General features: G+C 40.7%; 1 protein-coding gene across 7 annotated transcripts in view; it reads right to left on the reverse strand.

Moving 5' to 3' along the window:
* The window catches only part of PCSK5 (proprotein convertase subtilisin/kexin type 5), a 257,820-nt gene that overhangs the window by 209,352 nt on the left and 32,317 nt on the right, over positions 1-16,151 (reverse strand). Inside the window, exon 1 of one of the 7 annotated variants that reach the window (XM_064641611.1) lies at positions 9,306-9,455. The exons of the other annotated variants lie outside the window; for them this stretch is intronic. Within the exon in view, the coding sequence (XP_064497681.1) occupies positions 9,306-9,374 (69 nt within the window). The 5' untranslated portion in view covers positions 9,375-9,455. Of the gene's footprint in view, positions 1-9,305; positions 9,456-16,151 lie in introns of those variants that run through there. 7 annotated transcript variants of the gene reach the window in all.

A 16,151-nucleotide genomic window follows, 5' to 3' on the forward strand; every position in this document is an offset into this window, starting at 1 on the left:
ACTTTGGCACTTTATTTTATACTAGCTCTCCCCTGGGAGAAACAGCTCAGTACTGAGCAATAGCTTAAATTAAAACAACCACAAAAAAAGAGCATGAAACAGGAAAAGAAATAAAAGGGTTAAAATCTAATTCTGAAAGTTATATGCTTGTTTGTCTGACACCTCTTTAAAGATTCATGACACATCCAAAAAGGGTGACACCAAAAGTGGTATCAACCTTAAAGCAGAGAGAACTCTGTAGTTATTTCTGCATTAGCTATTCTAAAGGGAAGCTAGTTTCTATAAATGTAAATAATATAAACCAAGCACAGAGAAATCCTAGTTATATTTACACACATCTAGCAGCTCATATTTCTGCCTAATTGCCACAAGGGAAATAACTTGAAAAATTCAATTCACCTCTCTTCAAGCAAGACAGTCATCTCCTCCTACCAGCCAACTCTGCACCTTTTATTTGTGCTGTTTATGAATATCTGTGTATGTAAAAAACCATACAAATATATAAAAGAAGTTTATATTTCTTTGCCACTGGTAAGAGATGGTATTTATATTTTCCCCCTCAGCAGGCTAATCTTTGTACTGTGCATTCACAACAGAGGTTCAAATCCTTAGATCTATCATATCACTCTGGCCTCTGCTTCTTGGTCCGATAAAAATACAGGAAGACATCCTCAAATTCGTTCAGAGAGGATTCCTAGGACAGTCCTAACACAGGCTAGCAAGGCTTCCTGGTTTTCTTCATAAAGAAAAAATTAAATTTTGTCCTTCCCCAGATTTGACTTCAGGGTCAAGAGAATTCTTATAGAGGAGATACTATGCAGTCTACAAACACAGACTATCAGGTAGTGACCACAATAATATCCAATTCTTTGTTAAATCTTATAGGAACAATCCAAAGTCGCTTTATGCTTCTATGAGAATGGGGAAATTTGCAAGTGTGCCTTTCTCTCCAGCTTACGGTCCTCCTCTTTCAGTTCAGTCTGAAATCCATCTTGGTGGATGCCCTGATGAGAAGCCAAGAGCTGACTTCTCCCTTCAGATCTCACAGGATCCAGAGATGTCCTCAGCAGGAGGTGAGAACTAATCGGCCTTAGGCACCATCTGACAGTAACAAAGTCTGGAGGCAAAGGCCAAACAAGGGAGAGTCAAAAGACTTTGGTAAGCACCAGGCCTTAGGGTTGCTTTAAAGTGGAATCAACAATCCTCTTAACTAGCTTTCTCCTCCATGAAAAAGGCTGATTTATTACTGACTTACAATGAACCCCATTATCCTGTATTTTGCTGTTGTTACATGCTTTTTTTTTTTCCCAGACCCTCACAAGAAAAGATTATTTTTCTTCAAAGTTTCTTTTTTTCAGGTAGCCCATACCTCTCAACACATCACAAGCCAAGAGAAAGGCATCCTATATAATGTTTTGTCTCTGACTGCCCTGCTGCCTGGACTGCCATAGATTATGGGCCTCTCTTCTTCTGTTACTACTATTTAGCACTCATTAACGAAAAAAAGCTTTAATGGATCTGAAAAAGCAACCATGGTTTTCAGGGCTTATACAGATCCACCTTCCAGGCCTCATTATGAGATTTGGGTCTTAATGGTAGAAACAAGTCAACTGAGTGAGGGGTCTCAGGCTTTTACACTGCAAGAATATTTACTGTTACCTTGACTCACACTTTGCTGAAGGGATTAACCAGATGAGTATGCTAGCCATAGAGAGAAAGTTGTTTAAGCCAACACATTTCTACACTTCACAGGCCAAGACCACACAGAGCACACCATGCCATGCACGGTAACTCTCTCCTATCTTGAGTCTTCATGGAGAAATTAAAAATGCCTACCACCAATATACTGAGTCTCACAGTGTTGCAAAAGTGTCCACAAAGACACAAATAATGAGATAGACTCAGCAGAAGAGATTAAACCCTCTACCACTGCTATCTCTAACTTACACGCATAAACATTAATGAAAGAAGGCATTCACCAACACTACTATTGGGTAGAGGAACCGTAAAGCAGAGACCCTAGGCATCTAATTTTGCATCAAGGACTCCTGTGCATCAAGCTTTCTATAAGAACTACGATTAACTGTAAGAAGTTTTGGGAAAACACCTTTCTTTTGTTAGTGGAGCAAAAGAAGTGTAAAATATACCACAAGCCTGTGCAACACAAAAGTTTAAGCAGAACTTCAGCAACTTAATACCATTTCTATATGGTTAAATGAAAGGAGTTTTCCTGACTAGACAAACTGCAAAACTCTTTACTGTTTACTGTGAAAATATCTGGTCTCCATTGATTTACTGCCTATTCAGCGACAAATATCTGCTGATCATTAAAAAGACTGAAACATAACAGCAGCATAGTACTTGTGTAAACTGATACATGCATACATTGCTGCCTCAAATAAAAGCCCAATTAATTCCTTTTCTCCATTTCCTTCATTCCAGACAATATTATGGAGAACACTTATCAGTTATTTAGTCCAAGCAATCATAAAAACTGCAGCACTGCACACTTCCAGTTTATTGGAACATATAGAATTTAATTCATAAAGATTTTTGAATATATGTGCGTATTTATGTACATGCTTGAATTTGTACAAGAGTTTGTATCAACTGAGTTAATCTGCAAGTCCACAGTATAGTAAGTTGTTATATTTTAATTAGGTATGGATAAATATAGATAAGATGCTCCTTATCTACCACCTTTGACTAAAAAAGTATCTGTTGCAGGGCATGCCCTTATTACATGCTAGATGTTGCCCATAATTCTTATTTCCCTAGCTCCTAGCAAAATTAGGGAAAACATATGAAACGGTAATTTTGCAGAAAGACTGTGCAGCTTGCATGATCAGACTCAAATACAGTAAAAGAAACATAACTTCTTGTCTTCCCACAGGACCTAATGACAATTTTATGGATGCACAGAATTGCTCTAAGTAAAATAGCCATTTAATTTCATACAAATACTGATGTGGGTAAATGGCATGTTTTCCTAAATATGCAGAACAGAAGATAGGGCAGGTAGCTCCTTAATGATGGAATGGAATGGAATGGAATGGAATGGAATGGAATGGAATGGAATGGAATGGAATGGAATGGAATGGAATGGAATGGAATGGAATAAACCTGACACGAATATTTTAGCTGGAAGGGACTTACAATGATCATCTAGTCCAACTGCCTGACCAACTGTAACAGGGAAGGGAATAAGCCAAGGGGAAAAACACAGGTTCGAGAGATTCTGGTACGTGAATAAACCAAACACCGTTGCTAGTTGGCAAAAATAATAGCTATTTATTAGGAAAAGGTGGCAAACCAGGGAAAAGGGAGAAAACAAAACAGGCGCCTGAGGGAGAAGGATTGGGGCGGAGGAAAAAGTGCACCAAAAGACCCTAGGAAGAAGGCTTCCCCCCCATACTCACCAAGGTATCACCTGTAAACAAGTCTTACCCATCCTAACCAATAATGAAATCTCTCTGCAGCAGCTGCGGGTTCATGGGGGGTGGCAGGCTCCCACTTCAAGCAGGCGTCCCCACTGAAAGCAACTTGGTCCATCGTGAAGAGCCCGTCGAACCCCAAGAAGCGTCTCTGGTTTTTTTTATAAAGTTTTTGAGAGCACCTGCCCCGGAGAGGTGTGGCCAGCACCGCCCCGTCAGGGCTCTGAATCCCACCCCTTCTGTTATGTAAGTGCACCCCTCCTGCGCGCGCGTGAGCACCTTGGAAAGTCCCCCATGCAGGCGCAGTGATTTGGGGGGGTCTTCCCAACTGAGTCTGGGGGATGGCCTTCAGCACCATCATCATCACTTTGTCCTCCAACTGCCCCTGACGAGCAATTGACCAATCACAACAGACCAATTAAAACAGTTTACACAGAAGCTCTCCCTCCAAGGCCAAGTTCACTGCTTTATCAGAAGACTTGGCAGGAGAAAGCATAAACTCACTGCAGGTGGCTAGGGCCAAACACAGGCCAAAAAGTAACATCCCAACTTCGTCCTGATACACCAACTCAGGGCTGAACAAATATTAAAGCATAGTACTGAGGGTATCGTCCAAATGACAAGAGTAGTGAATGGGCTTGGGGCATCAACCACCTTTCTAGGAAGCCTGATCCAATGCTTACACCTTGGTAAAAAAATTCTTCCTAAACTCCAGTGTGAATCTCCCCTGATGCAGCTCTGAACCATTCCCACACGTTCCATCACCGGATATCAGGAGGAAGAGATTAGCACCTCCCTATTGTTGTCCCCTCCCCAGGAAGCTGTAGAGTGCAATGAAGTTGCTTCTCAGCCTCCTTTTCTTCAAACTAGACAAGCCTGGTGTGAAACATTCAGACTCACCTCTAACATTACAGATAACTACATCAGTGAAAGGGGAAGTCAAACTGACCACTTTCAGTCAGTCATTGTGCACAGGTAAGGGGGAGACAGAGAAATCTAAAGAATCCCAACATGCCCGATCACAGTCCTATTTATAGCTTTATCTGGAAGACTTCTAGCAAACACCTTATGTTGAGATTTGCTGACTAATTGTTTCTATTTGAGGTTGTATTGATACAACCTTCTACAATATAATTTAAAACATCACTACAAGGCAATTTACTCATCTGACATGCCATTGCATAAAATTTTGTTTACAAAAATATCACTGTTATTTAAATAGAATAGCTTACTCTAAATTGTACAATCACTGGGTTTTATTACTGAAAACAAGGTCAAGACTCGGCAGTTATTTTAGTATTGTGACATATATTGCCTTTGAGTATTTTATGAGTATTCATCCACATGTTACTGCTGAATGCCTTGCCTATCTTGTTTCATTCTGTACGAAAACAGTTCATTTGTATAAAAATATTTTCTTTTGAAAGGTGTCCACACTTTCTAATCCAAAGGCTTTGAAATAATATATCTGATTATTATACAGATTCCCATTTCTTGTCAAAAGGAGAGTCTTTGCAATGAGGTACATTTTAAGATTTCCATCAAGTCACACTTACTGAGGGGGGAACAGTGGACGTTTTCCCATTGACTTCTGCTTCAAAAGTTCCATTTCCTGACTGTCTAGAAATCAAACCTGAGCCAGACTGAAGATCAAACTATTTTAAAAAAATCATCATTTCTAGTCTACTCACTTCAGCACTCATAGGGTTGTTCTGTGCATCATGCAGCTCTTCTTCACAGACTTGCATAGAATACTGCTATGGCAATAAAAGCTGCTCTGAGCTAATTCAAGCACTCTTCTTCTTTACTTAAGTGCTAAAATTTGAAATAAAATGTTATCTCTGTGTGAATCAAAACTACTTTCTACCATTTTCAGCCTCACTGATTCAATAAAATTCTTGGGAAGGGAGCCCCATGCAGGTATGCTGCAGTAAGATCTCCCTCACCCAGTGTTTTAAACTGTGGGGAAAAAAGTTTGAAAAATGAAAAAAAAAATCACATGCTGAAAAAAAAATCACCAATTTGTCAAAGCAGCATGATTTTTAACATACAAAGACTAGACCCTGTTGTGAGAGAGTATTTTTTCAAGTATACTATGAGGGGATCTGTTTGAATAAATATTTCAAAATTATTAAAAATGTCTCAAGTCCAGTATGTGAAAATGCCATTACTATAAGTAGAAATTACAGGCAAGCTGAAGGTGTAATCCTTTCCATTTTGAGGAAAACATGCTTGGGTTAAAAAAAACTTCCTAATTCTGAAGTAGGTTATAAATTTCATACCAGAGTCTCTGACTTTTATGCTGCAAAATTAAGCATGAAGGTGTGGGGATGCAGTCTGTGCAGAAGAGATTCTGAAGGTGCCACTCCCAAATGTACATGTAACTGTAAGCCTCATATTGCCATCATTCACCTTAGTCTGTTCTACGCCTGTAAGAAGAAATCAGAAATTCCTCCACAGATAACAAGAAAGCAGCTGTCACAGGAACACTATAGAATAAAAAGAAAAAAGAGAGAGAAAACTCAGATACGGGCTGTGGAAAGTAACATCCAGCCAGCAGTGAATCTGAATGGAGCCAGGACAGATCAGCAAAAGGCGTAACAATCATCCATGTGGAAAGCTGGCACTGAACAGCATTGCAGCACTGTTAGTTTGTCTGCAGAGGAATTGTTCTGGCTGAGCATTCTCCCTCCTAGTGAAGTTGTTCTCATGCTGTATCTAGCACACTTCATTCTTGACTTGCCTAAAGGATCTCAACACTCACACACATGTGATTTCTGACAGACTCTCCTGGAAAAGGACAGGAGTGAGGATGGCACTCTCAGGGACAGAACGTGAGACTGTGCTTGTCCCAGAGCAGGCCATAGGAGAAGAATTGTTCTAACAGTTCCTACTTTTTGGATTTCAGTAAAGCTTTCAATACTGTCTCTCACAATGTCCTTCTGGACAAAGTCTCCAGCCCACAGCTGGATAAACACATCACGTAGTGGGTGAGCAATTGGCTCTCGGGTCAAGCACAGAGGGTAATAGTGAACAGGGTAACATGAGACTGGTGACCTGTCACTAGTGGGGTTCTGCAGGGCTCCCTCTCAGGCCCTGTGCTCTTCAGCATCTTCATAAATGACTCGGATGCAGAACTGGAAGGGATGCTAAGCAGGTCTGCAGACAACACAAAAGTGGAAAGAGCTGTTGACTCCCTCAAAGGCAGGGAGGTTCTGCAGAGAGACCTCGACAAAATTAGAGGACTTGGCAATCACCAACCATATGAAGTTCAACAAGGGAAGTGCTGGATTCTACACCTGGGATGGGGCAAACCCAGAAACTCCAGTTTATACAGACAGGGGAATGAGATGTTGGAAAGCAGTGCCATGGAAAGGGAGCTGGGGGTCCTGGTTGATGGCCAGTTGAATATGAGTCAGCAGTGCCCTGGCAGCCAGGAGGGTCAACCATGTCCTGAGGGCATCAGGCACCTCATAGCCACCCAGTGGAGGGAGGGGATTGTCCCGCTCTGCTCTGCACTGGTGAGGCCTCACCTTGAATATTGTGGCAGTTTTGAGCACCACAATATAAGAAAGATATGAAGCTATTAAAGAGTGTCCAAAGGAGGGCAATGAAGATGGCGAAGGGCCTTGAGGGGAAGCCGTATGAGGAGTGACTGAGGTCACTTGGTGTGTTCGACCTAGAGAAGAGGAGACTGAGGAGAACCAAAATCCTGATAGCTACGAAATGTGGAAGTCTGAACAAGAGACAGTAAAGGAAATCTGTGGAACTCTAGAAGATACCACTTTTACCACCTTCAGATGAAAACTGGAGCTGTGTGGATGTTATGTTAAAGTCTATGCTTCATGGCATTGTGGTTTATACCTTTTAATGTACCCCTTTAATTCATTTATATAAAAATTCCCCCTTGTTCTGTACCCTTGCTTTCCCCCTTGTTTCTGATTGGCTCCCAGTTGCTGCAATGCGGCATTCCCTTATTTGGTCACTCCTTATATGGTTGTTTCTCCCCATTTCTAGTTAAGACCTTCCCCTTTTTCCCTTGTATGTCCCTGTTTAGCATGCTCCTCCCAAGTTCTACCTACCCTTCTGGCAAGTTCCCTCAATACCCTATAAAAGCCTGTGTGCCCCTGTAATAAAGGATCACTTTGCCTCACTCTATCTCTGTGGTCAGACCTTTACTCTCCCGGGCTGTGACAGGAGACCTCATTGCAGTCTACAACTTTCTCATGAGGGGAGGAAGAGGGACAGGCACTGATCTCTTCTCTGTGGTGACCAGTGACAGGACTTGAGGGAATGGTCTGAAATTATGTCAGGAGTAGTTTAGGTTGGATCTTAGGAAAAGGTTCTTCACTCATACGGTGGCTGGGGTACTAGAACAGGTTCCCCAGGGAAGTGGTCACAGCACCAAGCCTGATGGAGTTCAAGAAGTGTTTGGATGATGAACCTGATGTGACTCTTGGGGACAGTCCTTGCAGGGCTAAGAGATGGACTCAATGATCCTTGTGGATCCCTTCCAATCCCTTCTGTGATTCTGCAGTACCTTAGTGGGAAAGGATGCCATCCAGAGGGACCTTGACAGACTTGAGAGGTGGGCCCATGTGAATCACATGAAAATCAACAAGACCAATTATAAGGTCCTACACTTGGATAAGGGTAGTCCTGTAGCTGGATACAGGCTGGGTGATGAGACTGAGAGTAGCTCTGTGGAAAAGTACTTGGGCATACTGTTGGATGAAAAACTGAACATGACCCAGCAGTGTGCACTCGCATCCCAGAAGGCCAACTGTATGCTGAGCTGTGTCAAAAGAAGTATGGCCAGCAGGTCAAGGGAGATGATTCTCCATCTATACTATACATTCTTAAGACCCCACCTGTAGTGCTGCATCCAGCTCTGGGGTCCCCAGGATAAAACAGACATATACCTGTTTGAGCATATCCAGAGGAGGGCCATGAAGATGACTAGGTGGCTAGAAAACCACTCCTATGAGGAAATTCTGAGACAGTTCAGGTTGTTTAACCTACAGAAGGTCTCTGGGGAGACCTTACAGTAACCTTCCAGCTCTTGAAGGGGTTGAAGGGGGCCTACAGGAAAGACAGGGAAGGACTCTTTATCAGGGAGTGTAGTGATAGAATGAGGGGAAATGGTTTTAAACAGAAAGAGAGTGGGTTTAGACTGGATATTAGGTGAAAGTTCTTTACTCTGAGGATGGTGAGGCACTGGAACAGGTTGCTCAGAGAAGTTGTAGATACCCCATCCCTGCAAATGTTCAAGGCCATGTTGGACGGAGCTTTGAGCAGCCTGGTCTAGTGGGAGGTGTTCCTGCCTGTGGCAGGAGGGTTGGAACAAGATGATCTTTAATGTCCCTTCCAACTCAAACCATTTTATGGTTCTATGTTTCTAACAAAACCAGTAAGTACCTTCGCTGTCCCGTAATGAAGTTTTCTGTGATACCAGCTCTACTTAAGCATATCATTCAACAGCATTCTCTTTTTGCATTTCACCTTGTAATGAAAAAACAAAAAGTCAGTAGATTTAGGGTTGAAGGGCATAGGAGGACATATCCTGGTTAGTGAACAACTGAGGCCGAAGCCATTATTCAGGAATGCAGGAAAAGTGATGAAGACTGTTACACTTCTGGCTATCCACGTGCAATCACAAAATTAAGACCTCCAAAACTGTACTGCTCAGCTTAAGAAGAATTTTGTGCGGGTTATTTGATCATAATTAAAAACAAAGATATTTTCTTAACCTATCAGTATTCTTTGACTGATAAGAGCAACAGTCAGTTTGCATCATAAAAACAGATGAAGACAGTTGGGTAAAGCAGATGTTGACATAGGTCAAGAGTAGGGAAAATTAATTGCAGATACCATTTCACAAATGTAGGGTTCTAAAGTTGGATAAAAAGTCAGGGACTCCAGCAGTGCTATGTGATGCATTTTTGCTGATTGACAAAGTGCTTCTTCAGCAAGGATCAATGACAATCCACAATCAAAGCAGTTGCCATAATTATGCTACACATTCTGAAAAAAAGCAAGATAAAAAAAGAAACAGATGTTAATACAGGCTGAGCAGAAAACAGAAAAGCAGAAGAGGAAAGAAGGCAGCAGAGAATCCTTGAAATTACCACTTAAGCCCAAAGACACACATCTTGCACAACAGAAGGGCAAGCTACCATAGTGTCACCCATGGACAAAAGCTGAAATTCAATGCACATTTTTCCACCTTATAGCCACAAAAAAGCCAGTCAGTCCTGATATGACTTCAGTGGTTTCTATCTGCTTTGCTATATAATTGCAATGAACTGTAGCAGTAGCAGTATAGTTCCACATCCATGAGGTAGGATAGTCTACAGCTGTGGATTTTAATATAATGGAAATACCCTTTGTCTTTCCACTGCAGTCTTCCTACCCCTAGAGCTCAGAGCTCTTCGCATAAATCCATACTTATCAGTCTAAAACTGTGTGGCAACAAATTCTTCTTCATCCTTTAGGAGTAAAACTGTAGAGGAGTAAGTTGTGAAAAGGGAACAGTGTGGCTAGTGATGCAGATACAGAGGCTCTGTCCCAAGGCAGTTTATTAGCAGCCAGGGCTGCTGGGGAGGGCAAGCATCACACTAAAATTCTAGGGAAGCTCAGTGTATCTGTTGCAGGATTCACGTCTGACTGGAAAAACAGGGAACAATGAAAGGCAAAAGGATCCACATTTTCTCTTCTTGGGGTAGTCTTGACAGGTTTTCTATTCACAGCTACAACTGAAGTAACTAATGAGTGAACATGGCCACTGCCTCTGCCCAACCTCCTCCCTTCTTGTGCATTGTACCACATCAGACCATAGAGCAGCTCAAAATTACAGGATGAAAATCACAGCAGCTTTGTGGCAGAGCTGAGAACAAGTTTCAGGGAACTTGGGCTCCTGGTTGGTGTCTTCCAGCAGCACCAGCCCCAGCTGTCACAGGCAAAGCATGTCTCAAGCAGCTGAGGATTTTTCCCTTCCTAAGATCTGAAGTGCCCTAACCAGCTCAGATGTTCTAGTTCAGTTTCTAAAATTATTCAGCCTCGAAATACTGAGCAAAAGTCTCTACTGCATGAGCTTAAAAGCAACTTGTATATATCTTGTATAAACTATGTTTATACAAGATAGTTTATAATTTTTAGCCACAGGTCATATAACTCACCTTGTAGCAAGAGCTACAAACTCACAATTCTGAACACAATTTAAAAAGAGATCTCTTATTCATAGGTCTGTTTGGTACAGTACCTAAAGTTCTGCTTACACCATTGAACACAATGTTAGTATCTAGTAATATCTAGTCCTGCAATACTATAATCTTGAATTTCAATATACCATGAGGATTACTGTTAATATCACTCTGAACGTAAACTGATATGTCACAACTCCATCTAATTTAGGCCTAAAATTGCGTCTTCTTAATATACTGAAAGGCTGATTCAATGTCCACTAGGGGATAAAACTTTAAGCTCTCTAAACTTAAATAGCTTTGGAGTATAACATTTAGCAGCTGAAATATCTTGTGTCTCATGCTTATTTTACCATACCAATTAGTATATCTATCAAAAAATTATAGAAATTTTGGATGGAATTTTTTCTTTCCTTACACTAGTCCTATAGCTCTTGTCATAAATCATTTAAGTCCTTCAGATATCTGCATGTGCTAATTTATAATTAAGTGATATATAACATTGAACAGTGGTATACTGGAATTAGCAAAGTAAATACATCTCCTCAGTAGTCTCTTCACTGATCAGTGTTCTATTGGATTTTACATTTTATGGAAGTATCAGTGGCATATTTTACATCACCCAATTTCACTAGTTCTCTGGCATTTCAGATACCTTTGTAGTACAACTTAACAATTACTCTTACTTAGAATCATAGAATCATTAATGTTGGAAGAGACCCTTGAGACCATCAAGTCCAACCATCAATCTAGCACCACCACCATGTTCATCATTAAACCATCCTCAAATGCCATATCCACAGGTTTTTTCAACAGTTCCAGAGATGGTGACTCCACCACTTCCCTAGGCAGTTCTGTTCCAATGCTTTACAACCCTTTCTGGGAAACAAAATTTCTGAATATGTAATCTAAACCTCCCCAGACACAACTTGAGGCCATTTTCTCTCATTCTCTTACTTGTTACCAGAGAGAAAAGACTGATTCCCACCTTCCTACAACCTTCCTTCAGGCAGCTGTAGAGAAGAATAAGGTCTACCCTGAGCCTCTTCTTCTGCATCCCCAGCTCCCTCAGCAGCTCCTCATATGACCTGCTCTCTAGATCCTTCACCAGCCTTGTTGCTCATCTCTGGACTTGCTCCAGCACCTCAATGTCTTTCTTGAGGTGAGGGGCTTAGAACCGGACAACGAACTCAAGATGCAGCCTCCCCAGTGCCGAGTACAGGGGGACAATCACTGCTCTAGTCCTGCTGGCCACACTATTTCTGATACAAGCCAGTGATGTCACTGGCCTTTTTGGCCACCTGGGCACACTGATGACTTACGTTCAGCCACTGTCGACCAGCACTGCCACGTCCTTTTTTGCCAGTCAGCTTTCCAGCCATTCCTTCCCCAGCCTATATGGGGTTGTTGTAAGCCAAGGGCAGGACCTGGTACTTTGCCTTATTGAATCTGATATCACTGGCCTCGACCTACTGATCCAGCCTGTCCAGATCCCTCTGCAGCACCCTCCTACCCTCCAGCAGATCAACACTCCTACCCAACTTGCTGTCATCTGCAAATTTGCTGAGGGTGCACTCAGTACTCATCCAGATTGTTAATGAAGATAATAAACAGGGCTGACCCCGATATTGAGCACTGGGGAACACCACACTTTCGTGGCCAGTGTGTTTGTCTCTGAATCTTCGTTCGTGAAGCCTAGCCATGATGACAGTTTGTCTCTGATCTATCACTTCAAATCAATAGAGGATAATTGTCAGCATTGTCACCTCTGGAACAAGCTGGCTCTTTCTGTACTGAACTCCAGCCTTGCAGCTATCAGCAAAGTTATCTGCTATTAAAACATTGATTATTGTATCTCTTAAACATCATTATCAGCACCATTTAAAATAAACTGTGAAAGACACATGCAACCAGCCTAAGGAAACATTGCAGTCCAATCCCCAGTCAAATGAAAAAGGACTGAAGTTTCTTTTCCTACATTCAGTAGGCTGAATAAAGTCAAATATTTTTCCAACTGAAGCACTATTTTCACACCCTGCAAAATGCTGACACTGCTTCCAAGGAGGCCTTATGTCTCAATTTCTGCAAATCAGACAACAAAAAGGCTGGAGTGATGCTTGATTAATGAACCTGCTAGTTACCGGTTTTATTTATTTTAAAGCCCCAGCTGAAACAAGGGCAACATTTCCATTTTGCAACTTTGGGATGGCCCCTGTGCACATTCTGACATTTGAAATGTGTCGAGTACAGTCATTCTGTTATGGATTCATAATACACAACACTTGTAATATTATAAATTGAGAAAAAGAAAATAAAGATTTTTATATCCATGGCTATCATTTACGGGATAGATTTTAAACTGCATATACTAAAGCTTTTCAGTTTCCAATCAGACCACTTACAGGGTTGCAGCATGGTCTCTACAGACTTGACAAAATTTCTGCCATCTATGCTTCAATATGATTCAATAGCATTCTTTATCAGCTATTTCTACTTTGTCTTCTGTTGGGATAAAAGGACTTCAAAATGGCCCCACATAAATGTGATTCTTCATATGATTACTGTCTATGAATATTCTCTGTCCTTATAAAACCATTTTTTTCCAAACCAAGACAAACTTCAAATGTGCAAACATGTATCTTCTAAAGCATACAAACTTAAGCTTTGTTGGATAGAATATGAGATACTGTAGAAGATGTCTGTTCTCACCAAGGAAGACATTTCAGGAGCTTCAAAAATTGCAATGGTTTCCTATTAGTACTATTATTGTATTTCTAAACATTCATGCAGTTCCTTTATCCCAATAGGAGGGCTGAAATACAAAACTGCATAATGGTGGAATAACAAACATATATTAGCATCACACAACAGCTCTAATCACCTGACTGCATTTCCACTATTTGCCAGGACAGTGTGAAAGTCAAAAGAGATGGTAAGAAATCTCAGTCTCTCGCAATGGCGACAATACCAAATTACTCAAATGTCTTCTTCAGACTACTTCATTACAGTGCATTTGGGATCATAAAATGACATGTAAATTTACCATACCTCTAAGCTGAGCAGGGCTGCAAATCTGCTGCTAGCTTCCTGCATCAAACTCAAGGGATACAGCAAGGACTCAAGAAATAAGCCCAAATATGACAAAAAGAAGAGAAAAACAGATCCACAAGAAGTGGTATTAGGATGTGTTCCTAGCTGAGAAAAGGGAAGCCTTTTAGGTCACAGTGTCCAAACACATTTGCAGGTCATCAAACTGCTAAACAGGAGTATTCTTAAGACTCACAAATAGTTACAGCAATGTGAAATGGTTGAAAGTTGAAGCTACATAACCTCACATAAAGCAAAAACAGAACATCCTAAAACCTTCTGGATACTTTGCATTGTTGGCAGAGTTTTAATCGAAATTGGAAAACTTCTAAAACCTATGCTCTGCACCAAATAGGAATTAATTCTGATGAGCCACGTGACATGTAGTCAAAGATGGTTTGAGTGTATGATCATAATGTTTCCTTTTGATTTTACAGACTATGAGTGTATTGAGAACAGTATTTTGGAGAATAGTTTCTTAAGAACAGCCTGGAAAACAGAAAACTTTTAGAATCTGGAAATTCTGGTTTTATTATACAATCACACAAAATTGTTATAACATCTGTGGATGATACAGGAGATTGAGTCTCAGTTTGGTAAACCCACTTAATAAGAAATTTTTAATTTGTATCCTTTACAAAAGTACAGATAAACCAATATTCTGGTCTTTATGTTTATTTAGAACTTCAGTGTCAATGTGAGTGACAGCATTTATTCCTCCTCAGAGTAAAAAAAAAAAAAACAACCAGGAGAAATAATGTCTAACAATAATGTAGGTTAAACACAGCTTATGTAAGCAACAGTCAACACACCAATGGATATGACTGCTTTAAGTGGATTATATGGATTTAGAATGAGTGTTTTATTCTACTAAAATGTTGCTTGTATTCGTAAAATGCTTCGTAAAACGACAACAAGAGAAATACAATTCCACAGAATAAAATACATAGCACTTGTGCATTTGCCATTTGCAGAAGTTTTTATTCAAGCGTCAGCATTGTTAACGTTTTGCAGGTGGGGAGTCAGAAGCAGGAAGGAGCAAAGTTGTATGATGAAGGCTGCACACATTCAAGCAGCACAGCTGTGAACAGGATGTAGGTGCCTGGCACCTCCTCTGAGCCATTAAAACTGCTGGAGTGTAACAGATCAGCCAAGGATGATTAGTGGCTTTCCAGTGGCATTGGCTTTTAAAATGATTGCAAGAGAAAGGAGGTTTTTACATAAAAAAGGCTGGGTAGTGGGGAGATTCTTTTTTTTGCTTTGTTTTGGGGAGGGACGTCTTTCCAGCTCCCGGTTCCTGCCTTATCTTATCTATGCAGTTCATGATTTCTTGCTGTCCACCATTTAGAATAGTTGGGTGAGACAACAACCACTGGAATTAAACATGATTGTCTTGCCTGTAGAAGCAGGCAGACAGATGCAGAAAAATCTTGAGCATTAAGTCAGGAACATACATTACTGCCAGAATGTTTTCCAAATGCAAAAGCATAAAAAAAAAAAGGAACTTCAATCCTTTTTTTTATTAACATCCTACACTACAACCAATATCATCAGCATCAGAGGAAGCTGGATCTCCTCAGGAAATGATGTATAGAACCTGTTCTGTTGCATTTGTAGACAGTATGTTCAAAGATGCGCCTATCCAAAATATATTTTCTTTCAATCTTTCCCCGCTGATATTCTGACATTTGGCCTTGCAGGATCAGCTGCTTCCAGAATGGTGCATCTTTCCATGGTTCAAAACTACGATCTCTTCAGCTGCTCCTCTTCTGACTCTTTCTAACATCCAGCAATTTTATAGCCCAGTAGCCAAACCACCAATTTGCAAACTGACTCCAACTACAGCTGAAGCACACTTAGCGTAACACAACACCACTGCAGCTGTCAGGGCCGCTGTCTTCCGCTGTTCTTAGAATACAGATTAAAAATTAAAGGACTAATTCTCCTTATTTTTAAAAAAAATTTAGTCATCCTATCATTTTTCCCCTATAAACCCACTTTGCTGCTAAAAAACATAGAAGTATGCACTGCTTTACTAGAACTGTAAAGAAACTGAAATATTAACACCTACTAGCACCTAAGGACTAAAGACTGTCAAGAGCTTTTCTTTACAACCCTCGGCTTTTACATATTTATAACTGCTATGATGAAATTGTAATCTTATGGGCTTAAATTTCCCACACATAAATCTACCTAAAGTACTTTTGTCATTGTTAAGGCTGAGCAGCTCCTGAACTGTGAGAGGAATGTAACACCCTTTTCTTTTTAGGCTGCAAATGGCTTTTCCTTGAGTTTGGTTTTGTTGTTGTTTGTTTGGGTCTTTTTAAATATCATTTGCACTTGCAAAACAAAGCTGCATGAGTCTATGTGATCTGCCTGCACATGCACTGTACGTCCCTTTGGTCACACTTTGAGTGAGAATGAGCAT

Source organism: Pseudopipra pipra, chromosome Z (genome assembly GCF_036250125.1).
Source record: "Pseudopipra pipra isolate bDixPip1 chromosome Z, bDixPip1.hap1, whole genome shotgun sequence".
Classification (NCBI taxonomy): domain Eukaryota; kingdom Metazoa; phylum Chordata; class Aves; order Passeriformes; family Pipridae; genus Pseudopipra; species Pseudopipra pipra.